The following is a 16,187-nucleotide window of genomic DNA, read 5'->3' as shown; positions in this document are numbered from 1 at the left end:
GCCACTCAACCCTCTGCTTGCTAACAGCACTCACATACATTCATGGTTTACTACTCATTAATGATGCTGTCAGGAGGCAAAGTCCAATATCAACTTAGGAATAAAATTAAGGCTTTGTAATTTATTTTGTGGGTTTTTTTTTTTTTTTTTGGCTGCACCACAGGGTATGTGGGATCTTAGTTCCATGACCAGGGAATGAATTCATGTCTCCTGCCGTGGAAGCACCGAGTCCTAACCACTGGACCACTAGGATAGTCCCTTCTAAGTCTTTACCGTGAAAACTTCAAAGCATAAAAATGTGAAGACCTGAACGGAGTTATCATTTTGGATGAAAATAGATGAAAATGATCTGTGATTCTGGAGATGTATAGAAAACCTGTTCATCCTTCTTCTCAGTTCCATGACCTTATGATGACTTCAATCAGATTCTGGAGCGAGAATTTGCTCTGTAGACTCTGAATAAATTATGCTACTACTCACTGGTACTTACACATAATTATAGAGAACATATGGTCAGCAAAACATATTGACCATACCACACTGATTAAGCATTACAAGCTGTATTATATCATTCTATTATAGTAGGGCTAATAAACCTGTGTCACACTTCCCCTAGAGAGAGAGAAGCAACATTATGCCAAAAGAGATGAAAGTGTAGACCAATAAACCCCTTTCTGTTTTTTCTCATGATATTCACATTTTTATGTGGAGACAATAAAAAAAGGGGTGCAAAGTACAGCACAGTAATAGTGCCTATCTAGATCCAGTGGCAAGAAGTTAAGATCTAGACACTATTAAATTAGGCAAGAACATTACCCATATCAAAAAGCAGAATTCATCACTGTCCCAACCAAGAATGAAAAATTAAAGAAATAACAATTTGATTGTCAGCAAAACACACTGAAAAGCAGTTTTGGAAAAATGAGACTTTCCGAGAAGTAACCAGAACCTTTCTCAACCAAATTGTTTCTTTTTTTTCTTTTTGAATATTTAGCACTTGTTCTGTGTGTGTGTGTGTACACAGATATGGGCTTCCTTGGCTCAATGGTAAAGAATCTGCCTGCAATACAGGAGACCCAGGCTCTATCCCTGAGTTGGGAAGATCCTCAGGAGAAGGGAATGGTTATTAACTCCAGTATCCTTGCCTGAGGAATCCCATGGACACAAGAGCTTGGCAGACTACAGTCCATGGGGTTATAAAGAGATAGACACAACTGAGCGGCTAGCATGGATATGTGCACGCGTGCTAAGTCACTTCAGTTGTGTCCAGCTGTGTCTGTGTCTGTAGCCTGCTAAGTCCTCCTGGTTCATGGGACTCTCCGAGCAAGAATACTGGAGTGGATTGCCATGCCCTCCTCCAGGGGATCTTCCTGACCCACGGACTGAACCCACACCTCTTACATATGTGTTTAGATATAGAAATGTGAGAATTTTTGTCAAAAATTAAGAAAAGATTTAAATGTTTCTCTCAATGTTTCCCTCCAAGTTTGTTGGTGACAGAGAAAGGTGTCCCCCTAAACCCTTTGGGAATTTTGTTAACACCAAATATAAGCACAAGGGCTGTTCAATTCATGGAATTGTGTATCAGTTTCAAATAATATTTATTGAAATTCTCCAGGCCAGAATACTGGAGTGGGTAGCCTTTCCCTTCTCTAGGAAACCTTCACAACCCAGGGATTGAACCTAGGTCTCCTGAATTGCAGGTGGATGTTTTACCAGCTGAGCCATGAGGGAAGCCCGTTGAGAATCTACACTGAACTAAATAGTAGCACCTGAAGAAACAACATGAAGACAAACAAAACTTCTAAACAAAATCCAGATTTTAAATACTCAGAATAAAATGCATAAAGAAAAAAAAAAATCACTATAGTACAATTCACCTTCCCTAACCTTCTCCTGTGAAGATTAGAAATTTAGGGAAGATGAAGGGAAGAGTGAGGGCTAGTAAGGGAGTCTACAACATTGATGAAAACCTTCCAAAGTACTAACTAGAAGCCACCATTGTTCAGCTAAAGACCATCCCCATTTCATTTTAGTCAACTCAAGACATCCCCATGCTGGACCCATTAATAATGCCCACCACACTGCCTTTATCTAAGACCAAAACTTCATGGGTTCTTTTCTCTGTGGCATGATTCCCCATGCCCATCCCTCACCTTCACTTTGCTTGCATCATGACAATTTCCTGGCCCTTCTTTCTCTTCCCATTTTTGTCAATAACCAACCTCTTCACATCATCAGCTGTTCTGGATCAACCATGTCATGGTGGCACTTCATCATTACGGTGTTGCACATTTCTCTTTCTAAATTTAAACCCTGACTACCATCTGTCTAGGGTCACTGATATTCACTTTTGTCACCCCTAATACATGGTTCTGAAAGAGATGGGAATACCAGACCACCTGACCTGCCACTTAAGAAACCTGTATGCAGGTCAAGAATCAACAGTTAGAACTGGGCATGGAACAACAGACTGCTTCCAAATAGGAAAAGGAGTAGGTCAAGGCTGTATATCGTCACCCTACTTATTTAACTTATATGCAGAGTACATCATGAGAAACGCTGGGGTGGAAGAAGCACAAGCTGGAATCAAGATTGCCAGGAGAAATATCAATAACCTCAGATATGCAGATGACACCACCTTTATGGCAGAAAGTGAAGAACTAAAGAGCCTCTTGATGAAAGTGAAAGAGGAGAGTGGAAAAGTTGGCTTAAAGCTCAACATTCAGAAAACTAAGATCATGGCATCCAGTCCCATCACTTCATGGCAAATAGATAGGGAAACAGTGGAAACAGTGGTTGACTTTATTTTTCTGGGCTCCAAAATCACTGCAGATGGTGACTGCAGCCATGAAATTAAAAGACGCTTACTCCTTAGAAGGAAAGTCATGACCAACCTAGAGAGCATATTAAAAAGCAGAGACATTACTTTGCCAACAAAGGTCCATCTAGTCAAGGCTATGGTTTTTCCCAGTGGTCATGTATGGATGTGAGAGTTGGACTATAAAGAAAGCTGAGCAGAAAAGAATTGATGCTTTTGAACTGTGGTGTTGGAGAAGACTCTTGAGAGTCCCTTGGACTGCAAGGAGATCCAACCAGTCCATCCTAAAGGAGATCAGTCCTGGGTGTTCATTGGAAGGACTAATGCTGAAGCTGAAACTCCAATCCTTTGGCCACCTGATGTGAAGAGCTGACTCATTGGAAAAGACCCTGATGCTGGGAAAGACTGAGGGCAGGAGGAGAAGGGGACGACAGAGGGTGAGATGGTTGGATGGCATCACTGACTCGATGGACATGGATTTGGGTGGACTCTGGGAGTTGGTGATGGACAGAGAGGCCTGGTGTGCTGCAGTTCATGGGGTCACAAACAGTTGGACACGACTGAGTGACTGAACTAAATACATGGTTCACAAATACTGCTATAAATGTTGTTTAAGAGTAATGAAAACAATGTGTTTGGTCTACGAAATTCACTTTACTACTTTAGCTATATCTACTTTCTTCCTCTGGGCTTCCCTATGGCCAGAAGTTTTAAATCAAGACATAATTTTCCAGACTTCTCTGGTGGTCCAGTAGTTAAGACTGCATGTTCCCAATGTAGGGGGTACTTGGTTTGATCCCTGGTTGGGGAACTAATATCCTGCATGCCTCACAGTGTGACCAAAAAACCTTTTTTTTTTAAATAAAAAAAGAGAATTAAATAAAAATAAAAACAAACAATTTCACAATTACTGGATCAGCATCCTTAATTTGAATTCTGCCAAATCAGAGCCTGGAACAAGATAGTTTAATTGAGAGCTGATGCCAGGAAGTAGAAACATAATAGAAGAGGAATAGAAAATCTGGGAAGAAAGAAAAACCAATAAAAGTTGCCCCAGTGAGCTTGTTATCACCATGAGAAAACCCTAGAATCTGCTGATTCTCACATTCTTTTGATGGATAGCTGTCTAAGGGAGTGATAACTATCTAAGAATAGCAAAATACCTACATCAGGCTGAGTAAGATTTTCTAGATTTTGCCCTGATTTACGGAAGTAGAGAGATTTGGTGGCTCCTTGATATGGGATGCTTCCTGGAGGCAGCCCTCTTTCACAGCTACGATCACAGGGGAGGAGTGTTGCAGTTTGGTGCATAAAACCCATTCCAACCACTTTCAATCTCCTGAAATGGTCCCCTGTATTTCTCTATCTGGTCTCTCATTATCCAGATTTCAAAATGCAATTATCTCTGTCTCCTTTCTTTTTTTTTCCCATTTATTTTTATTAGTTGGAGGCTAATTACTTTACAATATTGTAGTGGTTTTTGTCATACATTGACATGAATCAGCCATGGATTTACATGTATTCCCCGTCCCGATCCCCCCTCCCACCTCCCTCTCCACCCAATTCCTCTGGGTCTTCCCAGTGCACCAGGCCCGAGCACTTGCCTCATGCATCCACTTCTCTCTCTTATTAGTTACCAACTCCCCAAATACCTTCGTAGTAACAGGTGTGGTGCCATAGAAAGGTTGAGAGATGACTGGCCAAGAACATAGAATTCACAGCCCTTAAGTCTCAATTAAGCTTGTACTATGAAATTCACTAATAATGTTGCAGCAGTGTTTCACCATGAAACAACTGTGTGTTTGGTAGACAGAAATAATCTAGAAGGCATCACAAACATTAAAGATGAGGAACTCAGCAGAAAGAGGTTTCCTAAATATTGCAAAAATCCTTTTATTGATGAGAAATCTAAGCCAACATCCAGTTGGGGATTGTGGTACTTGCAAAGTATATTATGCATATGATGTTTTAGTTTCACAAAGAGGAATAGCTCAAAGTTAGTCAACGCTACTCATGAGTAGAAACATAGAGATATATTTTTACTAAATTGTACATCATATTTTTTCTATTTGTTGCCTTTTATTCAATTATAGTTGCATTTGTGACTTATCAGACTGGCACCACTGAGAAAACACTGCTTAGTGTTTTCATGATCAAACATTTTCCCTGATAAAAATGTGTGTGTCCATGGCTCACATATTCAGATTTGTAATTGAAATTTCATTTTAGTACATTTTTGATATTTTACTCTGGAGAAAGTTTCAAATTTACATAAACAACATTAACTTTTTCATTTTATTAAAAAAAACTATCAGATCGTAAATTTTTTGCCTTGGACACTCCCTAAAACCCTACAGGTTTTTATTTGCATAAACATAAAATAGTATAATTATCTGTCAAAGGATTAAGAAGGCATTTCATTTTATTTTATTGAGTAGGAAAATAAGATTCCTCTGTCATGTAAATATTTGTCCAAATTTCTGTTCATCAGAAGATTGGCTAAAATAGAAAGATCCCATAATAGGGTGCACTCTCTCTCAATCCTTCCCTAATTCTTGGACTTCAGTTGGGATCCAAACTACTTAACAAAGAGAAATAAAATCATACTAAAAGAGGGTTGGTTATTCCACTGTTTTTTGGAAAGACTGTTCTACTGACCAGTACATGTGCTTATGGGCAAAAGTCTAATTTGAAAGCAAAATGCGATTTTCCCTCCTCAAACCAGCCTGAAAACACATGTCATTATATATGAAAGCCTTTGCTAGGCAGTGCCACACTCTGCTCCCCAGCCTCTTTGAACGTGAGCCTTTCTATTTCACGCCGTACAGATCCCTGAAGTGCCTGGGAACTTACCCTTTGCTTTTGCCATTGGGTTAGAATTTGGAATGCAGAGTTCCAAAGAACAGTAAGGAGAGATAAGAAAGCCTTCCTCAGTGATCAATGCAAAGAAATAGAGGAAAACAACAGAATAGGAAAGACTAGAGATGTCTTCAAGAAAATTAGAGATACAAAGAGAACTTTTCATGCAAAGGTGGGCTCAATAAAGGACAGAAATGGTATGGACCTAACAGAAGCAGAAAATATTAAGAAGAGGTGGCAAGAATACACAGAAGAACTATACAAAAAAGATCTTCATGATCCAGATAATTATGATGGTGTGATCACTCACTTTTTTTTTTTTTTTTCTTTTCTTTGCTGGGAAAGATTGAGGGCAGGAGGAGAAGGGGATGACAGAGGATGAGATGGTTGGATGGCATCACCGACTCAATGGACATGGGTTTGGATGGACTCCGGGAGTTGGTGATGGACAGGGAGGCCTGGTGTGCTGCGGTTCATGGAGTTGCAAAGAGTCGGACATGACTGAGTGACTGAACTGAACTAATCACTCACTTAGAGCCAGACATCTTGGAACGTGAAGTCAAGTGGGCCTTAGGAAGCATCACTATGAACAAAGCTACTGGAGATGATGGCATTCCAGTTGAGCTATTTCAAATCTAAAAAGATGATGCTGTGAAAGTGCTGCACTCAATATGCCAGCAAATTTGGAAAACTCAGAGTGGCCACAGGACTGGAAAAAGTCAGTTTTCATGCCAATCCCAAAGAAAGGCAATGCCAAAGAATGTTCAGACTACCACACAATTGCACTCATCTCACACGCTAGTAAAGTAATGCTCAAAATTCTCCAAGCCAGGCTTCAACAGTACGTGAACTGTGAATTTCCAGATGTACAAGCTGGATTTAGAAAAGGCAGAAGGACCAGAGATCAAATTGCCAACATCTGCTGGATCATCAAAAAAAGCAAAAGAGTTCCAGAGAACATCTACTTCTGCTTTATGGACCATGCCAAAGCCTTTGACTATGTGGGTCACAACAAACTGTGGAAAATTCTTCAAGAGATGGGAAAACCAGACCACCTTACCTGCCTCCTGAGAAATCTGTATGCAGGTCAAGAATCAACAGTTAGAACTGGACATGGAACAACACACTGGTTCCCAATTGGGAAAGGAGTATGTCAAGGCTGTATATCGTCACCCTGCTTATTTAACTTATATGCAGAGTACATCATGAGAAACGCTGGACTGGAGGAAGCACAAGCTGGAATCAAGATTGCTGGGGGAAATATCAATAACCTCAGATATGCAGATGACACCACCCTTATGGCAGAAAGCGAAGAACTAAAGAGCTTCTTGATGAAAGTGAAAGAGGAGAGTGAAAAAGTTGGTTTAAAACTCAACATTCAGAAAACAAAGATCATAGCATCTGGTCCCATCACTTCATGGCAAATAGATGGGGAAACAATGGAAACAGTGTCAGAATTTATTATTTTGGGCTCCAAAATCACTGTAGATGGTGACTGCAGCCATGAAATTAAAAGACGCTTACTCCTTGGAAGAAAAGTTATGACCAACCTAGACAGCATATTAAAAAGCAGAGACATTACTTTGCCAACAAAAGTCCACCTAGTCAAAGCTGTGGATTTTCCAGTAGTCATATATGGATGTGAGAGTTGGACTATAAAGGAAGCTGAGCACCAAAGAATTGTTGCTTTTGAACTGTGGTGTTGAAGAAGACTCTTGAGAATCCCTTGGAAAGCAAGGAAATCCAACCAGTTCATCCTAAAGGAAATCAGTCCTGAATATTGGAAGGACTGATGCTGAAGCTGAAACTCCAATACTTTGTCCACCTGATATGAACAACTGACTCATTGGAAAAGACCTTGGTGCTGGGAAAGATTGAAGGAAGGAGGAGAAGGGGATGACAGAGGATGAGATGGTTGGATGGCATCACCGACTCAATGGACATGAATTTGAGTAAACTCCGGGAGCTGGTGATGGATAGGGAGGCCTGGCGTGCTGCAGTCCATGGGGTTGCAAAGAGTCAGACATGACTGAGTGACTGAACTGAACTAACTGCGGCTGTAGAGGATTGCTGAGCAGTTTGTTTTGGGACAAAGAAATGTCTGAGGTTAGGCAAGCAAACAACTCTTGATGCTTTACTTTGTCCGCAAAACATCAAGATCGATATGTAGGACATGTGATGTTTATGGAACACTGTTTCCTTTTCCCTCTAGAGGAGGGAGAAAATACTGGATGGTCCCTTTCTTAAGAGCAGTAGAATGATTTTTGCTTTTTGATACAGCTTTTGCTGCTCCTTCCCACCAACTGGTAGTATTAATTTCCTGTACTTCAAATGCCAGAATTCAAATAATTAGAATTTTTTTGCATGCATATCTAGCTTCATTGTTTCAACTAGCCAAAACTTGGGGACAATGTTATAATTCATAGTGAACAGAGCAAGTTCTGGGAGGCTGTGATAGGCATTAGAGATCCATGATATATTCATTAAAATTAGGTCTCTTATGAACAATTAGGAAGAACTCAGAAAGAGAAAGCCTGATCAATGTCAAAGTTTTGGGCTGAGGTAGCTTTTCTTCTCATTCTTCTACCAAAAGGACAGAGGATGGAATTTGGAAACTAGATTATCATCTCAGGAAGTCAATGAACTTTGCAGTTTAAGAGGAATCTTTGTCAAGAGACACAGAATGAAAATGTACATTTCCCCAAGTCATCCCTAAATGGAGAAGGAAGTGACGTGAATATGGTACTGACTTCTCTCTTCTTGCTAAGAGTGAGAGAAGGAGGACTCACTCTTTTCATCTAGGTCTGAAGATCCTGGATCATTTTTTTTGCATCCTTGTGAGTCCCTTATTCACACAACCTTAAAGCATCGCACCGAAAACATCCATGTGCTATTCTAAAACCCCACAAATTTCTGAAGTCAAGATGCCAAATCTTTAAAGTGAATGCTGAGGCCTTTACAACTTAAAAAAAAAAAAACTATTTTAATTGCAAGTCAGTTAGATCAATTATAGGTGATTTTGTTTAGTTTTTTCATTTTTTCAGAGAGAGAGAAGCATTTTCTCTTTGAGAAATTATTTTCTGATTCCCAGCATGTTGTCAGGCTTTCCCCACCCCGCTGAGAATGTGTGGGGCTCTGTGTTCCCCAGCAGACTGGAAGGTACCAGCCTTCTCCATCTACCAGCAGCAGAACAACGCACAGGTCCTTTGGAAAGCGGCATTTCAGCTCAGTGCGTATTTCAGGGCTGCTCCTGAGATAGGAATCAGAGTTCTTGTCCGCGGACGGGAGGATGGAATCCACAAACATGCAGACACTCATGGTAGCAAGCAAATAGGATTTATTAAAGAGGAAGAAAGTACAAAGCTCGCAGCATAGACACTGAGGGGTAAAGAGTCCCCTGTAGGTGATTTTAATTACCAAGGACAGTCTCTCTAAAGATACAATGTATTTTAAAAGTGAAGAAAATCATCACTTCTCCTGAACAATCAAAGGAATCACTTCTAATCAGATATCAGGGTTCATTGTGACATCTGCTCACACACCTCAAGATAGAATAGAAAACTGGATTAAGATATGAATTTCTGAAAATAAGACCTCAACCATCTACAACAAATAAGCAACAAGGACCAAGAAAGGCAAATACCATGCACACAAATTTAATTATCCTTGTCGTAACAGAGGTAATGAGCCTAGCCAAGCCATCTTACTGCAGTGCATTCCAAAATACCCACTTCCTGCATTATGTCATTTTATTCCATACCAAACATAAATATCAAAGGTTATCTATCCCTGGGTTGCTTCCATGTCCTGGCTATTGTAAACAGTGTTGCAATGCATATTGGGGTGTCTGTGTCCTTGTGAATTACGGTTTTCTCTGGGTACAACCTACATGTCCATCAAAAGATGAATGGATAAAGATATATATATATATGGATATAGATACAGATAAAGATAAGAGATAAACGGATACAGATAAAGATATAGATAAATGGGTAAAGAATGGATAAAGATATATATATATATATATATATATATATATATATATAAAGATATATATAATGGATAGACCTGGAAATGATCATACTAAATGAATTAAGGCAGACAAAGAAAGAAAAATATCATATGATATCGCTTATATGCAGAATCGAAGAAAAAAAAAATACAAATGAACTTATTTACAAAACATAAACAGATTCACAGACACAGAAAACAAACTTGGGTTACCAAAGGGGAAGCAGGGGGAGGATAATTTAGGAGTTTTGGATTAACACATACATACTATATTTAATATCTATATATTTACATCTCTATGTAAAATAGACCTCTGTATATAAAGGTATATCTGTATATGAAATAACCAACAAGGACTTACTATTGCACAGGGAACTATATTCAATATTTTATAATAATTTATAAGGGAAAAGAATCTACATATATATAAAGAGAAAAGAATCTATATATATAATCTATATAAAGAATCTATAATCTATATCATATATATATGAATATAGATATATAAAGAAATATACATAACTGAATCACTTTGCTGTATATTTGAAACAAACATTGTAAATCAACTATACATCAATAAAAAAATTGCATGTCTTCTGTTAGCATTTGAAGCCTTTATTAAAATCTATTTGACTTCCAAAATAAGGATAAATAAGTTAATTCAAGTATTGATGATAACTGATACTGTATATTTAATTGTATCATGTTCAAGGCAAATCTCAGAAGCATAAAGTTGTATCTCTCAAGATTTTTTTTTTAATTGAGCATAAATATTTTGTTTTTCATGGTCCCATGAGATAAAACTAAGTAAGAAACTCATAACTGAGTTCTTGCTATTCACAATGTTTCCATTGGGTGTAGCTATGATATTAGAGAGGTTAATACCACAGCCTGCTTATTCAAGGAAGGATGCTCAGATATGTGGGGGATTTGTAAACTCCGGGAGTTTGTGATGGACAAGGAGGCCTGGCGTGCTGCGATTCATGGGGTTGCAAAGAGTCCGACACGACTGAGCGACTGAACTGAACTGTCTTTGGCATTAAACTACATGAGTCAGCTGTATGTTCCATGGGTTAACATAAAACAATTTCAAATCAACCACATCAAGATGGATTTCACTGCCTTTTTCCAAAAAGGAAGAATCGTACAAAACTGAGACTTGTATTAAAACTTCACTCAACAATAATTCCACCTAGTTTACTCATTCTTGAATTTTTCTAATAGAATCATGTAATTCACATCTAGATTGAATGCCTTCTGTACGTAGACACCTGTAGGATCAAATGAGATGAATAAGCAGAAAACCCTTTAACAATGCAACTCCTTTACTCAGCGATGGGTCTGAGCAGAGTGTCTTTAAATGTCTTTTATCTTAAAGGGAAAAAGAAAAAGTATTTCTCCTAAAATGCAAGGGAAGCTGACTTGCTGAGATGAAAACTGCTAACTCTTTTCCTAACAACACCATATGTCTCCAATTGGATCATAATGCAGCTAGTTCTCAGGAGAATGTCACGCATGGAAACTAACCAAATTGAGTCACAGCCTCACTGCTGACTCATGATTAACCAGGGGTCGTACTTTGGGATTTTTCAGAGCATCCAAATGCCAATCCAAATGGCCTTTCTTCTTTCCCAAAATTCTCCCCAAACTTAGCGTGTCATAAAATGAACCTGATCCTGCCAGAAAACTATGTCTTTTTTTTTGTTCAGACTTCGTTTTCTATATAACTCAATATATTTTAAAGAACCAAAATGCTCAACCCATAAATGCTTTAGCCATGGGTTTTAAATAGTATATACTTAATGTAGCAAACATTACAAAGATACAGCATAAAATTATCAAAAGAAAAAGACTGAAGTCACATTTTCCCCCTGAGAATCACTGAAAATAAAAAACTAACAAACAAACATGTATGAGTCAGATATTTCCTTATCTGTTATTCTCTTTTAGAACTTCACTCAACATTTAATATTTTTATGCATGAGTAAGATGTATTTTTTCTTCCAGTTTTATTGAGATATGAGTAAGATATTTTAACCTATTTAATACACAATATTACTCATATTTTTCTTAAAAATTAATATCATGTCAAGGCAGTCCTTGTATCATATTCTGATATATATGATATATTCTTTTGCGTTGATTGTAATTCTTAATAGCATAGAGTTATATCATCTTATGTGTCAAATATTGAGAATTTTGCCTTCAAAAATATGAAATGCCCTGAAGTAGTCTAAACTGGTGCTTCCTAGAATATCTCTGATGAATGGGTGTACTAAAAAAATTTAATGTGCATTTGATATTTTTGTACAACATGAAGTTATGTGCTAAGATTTCATGATAATGTCATATTGCTATAAAAGTTTCTAAATGCTCTTTCTGCTTTTCTGCATTCTTCTTGTCATAGGCTGGTAAGAACTGTTTGGGAACTGGTCTCAATCTATGGATTCCACTGTTATTATTATTATTATTTTTACAACATGTCACTCACTGTTCAGATATTTTACAAAGTAGAAATCAGGATACCAATATTAATGATATGCATCACAAACTTTCTTCACGGCAAGTGCATTTTAAACTATTCTTTGCAATTTTCCTTCTAATTCACTTTAAGGAATTAGTAGCAGAGATTCAAAAAGACAGGCCAAAGATGAATCACCAAGAAGCTTTTGGTAGTTTTGAGAAAGATGAGTTGCACAGTATTAAAAAAAATACATATTTATAAAGGCAATAATTTTCCTCCCAATGGAGGAAACTATGGGCCTTACCATGTACTCATTCTGATAGCAGCAATGAGCCTAGGTATTATTTAATGATTACTTTATGGCATTTCTTACCTGGGATTCCTGGTGGTGTTTTCAGATATTTTCCATTAAAATGTTGAATTACCACTTCACATTTTTCAGTAGACTCCATTCTGGGAAAAGAAATAAACAGGGGATTATATACTTTCATGAAGTTGTACATATCTAGGAAAAATAAAAAGAGAAGGAAATTAAGAAAGCCCTAGACAAGCTTCATTTGAGAATTTTTACCAGAATCGTCACTAGTTGCCATGACCACCATAGCGATAGAACACCACAAACCCGCTGCCGACAAGAGCAAGGCTTACTCTACTGAAGACTGACTGTGTGGACGGCTCTGTGTGGAGTCCTCACTCAGACATAATCCCGAGGCATCATCTTATTTAATCCGTACAACAATTTAATCCGTGCACTCAAAGGGCTCTATTAACACCTTTTGAATGTCTGAGTTAGCAAACATGAGAGGCGGTTCCTGCTGTTGCCTTTCACACCACGAGGCCAGCCAGGCTCAGCAAGACGAGCGGCCTTGGCAGCATGTGGTTGAGGTGGGCTTGTAACGGAGGCCGGGGTGACACCCACCTGCACTGTAGCTACTAAGCTATACCTCGAGGGTCTCCACAAAAGAAGGCGAGGGAGTGTGCTGGCTTTAAGCCACTGGCAGGCTAAGGAAGAGACTCACACAGGAGCGTTGTCATCACGGTGCCATTTCATGCTTGTATCATGACACCTTTATTCAATATCATGAGGGGACAGATACAGAAGGGAGCTATTTCCGGTACCGGTATTGTCTTGGGAAAATAAACATACACAAACCTCAGGTCTTGAACTTTCTTGCTTTTGAATTTTAGATAACCTCCTATTTCTTCATACTAGGTATATGCATACTAGGTATAGGCAGGTTTCTTTTGCCAAATTTTGGCATCTCACATAAAAGCTAATGAACAATATTTGGGACCATACCATCGCACTGGCAACATTAGCAGTTGGGTCTCATTTGAGGCTGGCCCACCTTCAAGCCTCAAGGGTGTACTTTCCTTTGCTTGCTGAATAAAACTGAGCTGTAACCAAGCTGTAACACTGGTCCGCTATTTCAAAACTTTGCTGCGGTGAGACAGAACCAAGGAAATTACACACTCCCCTGACATGGCTGGTGCCGTGTCGTGGATTTAACCTGGCTGGAACAATCTCAGCTTGGCCCCAGCAAGGTGGAGACCAAGCAGAGCAAAAGCCCAACTTGGCAGAAGCTCACATGATAGAAGCTGAATGCAAAGGAATCCCAGTGCGGCGGAAGAGACAAGAAGCCTAACATGATGGGAACTGGGACAACAAAAACAAACCTGGCAGAAAGCTCAGGCAGCTCAGTCTCAAACTCCGGAAGACCTCCAGTTAAGGTCAGCAAGGTACAACTTGCTCTGTATCAACAAGGATACACAAAACTATACCCAACCATGGAAAATATCACGCACCCTTAGATGGACACCGCTATAAGGACTCTGAGGCTTGAGACTAGCAAGAGGGGGAGGCCCAATGCCCCTCGCTGTTCCAGCTCAGCAGGAAGTAGCCAGAGAGACCTCGACTACCCTATTCCCAAAGAACTGGGCCTCCCATTTCTTGAGCAGGGAATGTTTGGTAGTTAGAACTGGAAGAAGGAGTCCAAAATGGTGGTGGCTAAAGGACAAGGAAGGACTTCCCTGTAGCTCAGACTGTGAAGAATCTGCCTGCAATGCAGAAGAACTGGGTTTGATCCCTGGGTCAGGAAGATCCTCTGGAGAAGGGAAGAGCAATCCACTCCAGTATTCTTGCCTGGAGAATCCCCATGGACAGAGGAGCCTGGTGGGCTACAGTCCATGGGGTTGCAAAGAGTCAGACATGGCTGAGCAACTAACACTACATCACACAACATTAGCAGTCTTGCCATCTCCTAAGTAGAATAGTATCAGCAACATTCCTAAATTTTAACTCTATCTGACCTTTATCATTTGGTAAAATTGGGTGGGAAAGGTAAAATTAAAGGGCCAATTCTAATCAAAAGAAATTAATGCCCATGAGTGGCACACCAGAGGAAAAATAGACTTAAAAAATGGCACGCATACATAGAAAAAAGTATGTATGAAATGTGCAAAATTTGCCCAAAAGGCAAAGTGTATAATTTTGGATTTTCTGCTGGATTTTAAAAATATATAAACAACTGCCAAATGAGTTATACATTTATTATAGTTACAGGAATTCCAATGTGAGAGGAATTGCAGATGCCAGGAAAACTCTTGAGAAATGTGCACAGGAGGCCAGAAAGGCCACTGCGGAAATAACTAGGGCAGGGGCCCGGGGTGGGCAGGTGGAAGGTCATGTCCCTGTAGATGGGGCAGAGTGAGTAGAGTGCTGGGGCTGGATGGAGTTTCACTGGGGAAACTGGTGATAAGCTGAGAGGTGAGGCAGGGGCACTTGAGTTATCAAGTTAAGGACTTTTTTTTTTTGGAAGTTAGTTGATTTATAATGTTGTGTTAGTTTCAGGTGTAGAGCAAAGTGATTCAGTTATATTAAAAAATCTAAGATCATGGATCCCAGTCCCATCACTTCATGGCAAACAGAAGGGGAAAAGTTAAAAAAAAAAAAAAGTAACACAATGAAGCTATCAGCCATGCCATGTAGAGTCACCCTGAAGGAGATAAAACCAGTCAATCCTAAAGGAAATCAACTCCGAATATTCATCAGAAGGACTGATGCTGAAACTCCAATGCTTTGGACACTTGATGCAAAGAGCCAACTCACTGGAAAAGACCCTGATGCTGGGAAAAATTGAGGACAGGAAGAGAAGGAGATGACAGAGGATGAGATGGTTGGATGGCATCACTGCCTCAATGGACATGAGTTTGAACAAACTCCAGGAAATAGGGAAGGACAAGGAAGCCTGGTATGCTGCAGTCCATGGGGTTGTAAAGAGTCAGACACAACTTAGCAACTGAACAACAAAATACATACTTATATATGTATATACATACATATATATATACACACATATATACATATACATACATATGAATGTACATACATACATATATACATATATATATACACATGCATATATATACATATGGCTTATCTGATAGCTCAGCTGGTAAAGAATCTGCCTGCGATGCAAGAGACCCTGGTTTGATTCCTAGGTCGGGAAGATCTGCTGGAGAAGTGACAGGCTACCCACTCTAGTATTATTGGGCTTCCTTTGTGGCTCAGCTGGTAAAGAATCCTAAAGAATTCACCTGCAATGCAGGAGACCTGTGTTCGATCCCTGGGAGTATGTATACACACACACACACACACACAAATATATACAATCTTTTTCAGATTCTTTTTTATAGGTTATTAGAAAATATCACATATATTTATTGTGCTATGCAGTAGGACCTTGTTGTTTATTTATTTTATATATAATAGTGTGTCTTTATTAACTCCTAATTTATCCCTCTATGCATTTCCCCCTGTAACCATAAGTTTGTTTTCTATGTCTGTGACTCTACCTGTTTGACATATAAATTTATTTGTATCATTTTTTTAAGATTCAAGTTCTATGTGATATTGCATTTGTCTTTCTCTATCTGGCTTACTGTAATTACTTTGATCATTTCTAGGTTCATCCATGTTGCTGCCAATGGCATTATTTCATTCTTTTTTTATGCTGAGTAATATTCTATTGT

General features: G+C 39.0%; 1 protein-coding gene across 6 annotated transcripts in view; it reads right to left on the bottom strand.

Moving 5' to 3' along the window:
- Positions 1-16,187, bottom strand: part of RBMS3 (RNA binding motif single stranded interacting protein 3) — a 780,234-nt gene that overhangs the window by 261,494 nt on the left and 502,553 nt on the right. For all 6 annotated transcript variants that reach the window (XM_061127661.1, XM_061127659.1, XM_061127657.1 and 3 more), the window contains exon 6: positions 12,529-12,608. In XM_061127661.1, coding sequence (XP_060983644.1) covers positions 12,529-12,608 — 80 coding nt within the window. The remainder of the gene's footprint in view (positions 1-12,528; positions 12,609-16,187) is intronic.

Source organism: Dama dama, chromosome 24, assembly GCF_033118175.1.
Source record: "Dama dama isolate Ldn47 chromosome 24, ASM3311817v1, whole genome shotgun sequence".
NCBI classification, from domain to species: domain Eukaryota; kingdom Metazoa; phylum Chordata; class Mammalia; order Artiodactyla; family Cervidae; genus Dama; species Dama dama.
The sequence above is the reverse complement of the archived record's forward strand: the minus strand, read 5'-3'. Positions and strand labels throughout refer to the sequence as shown.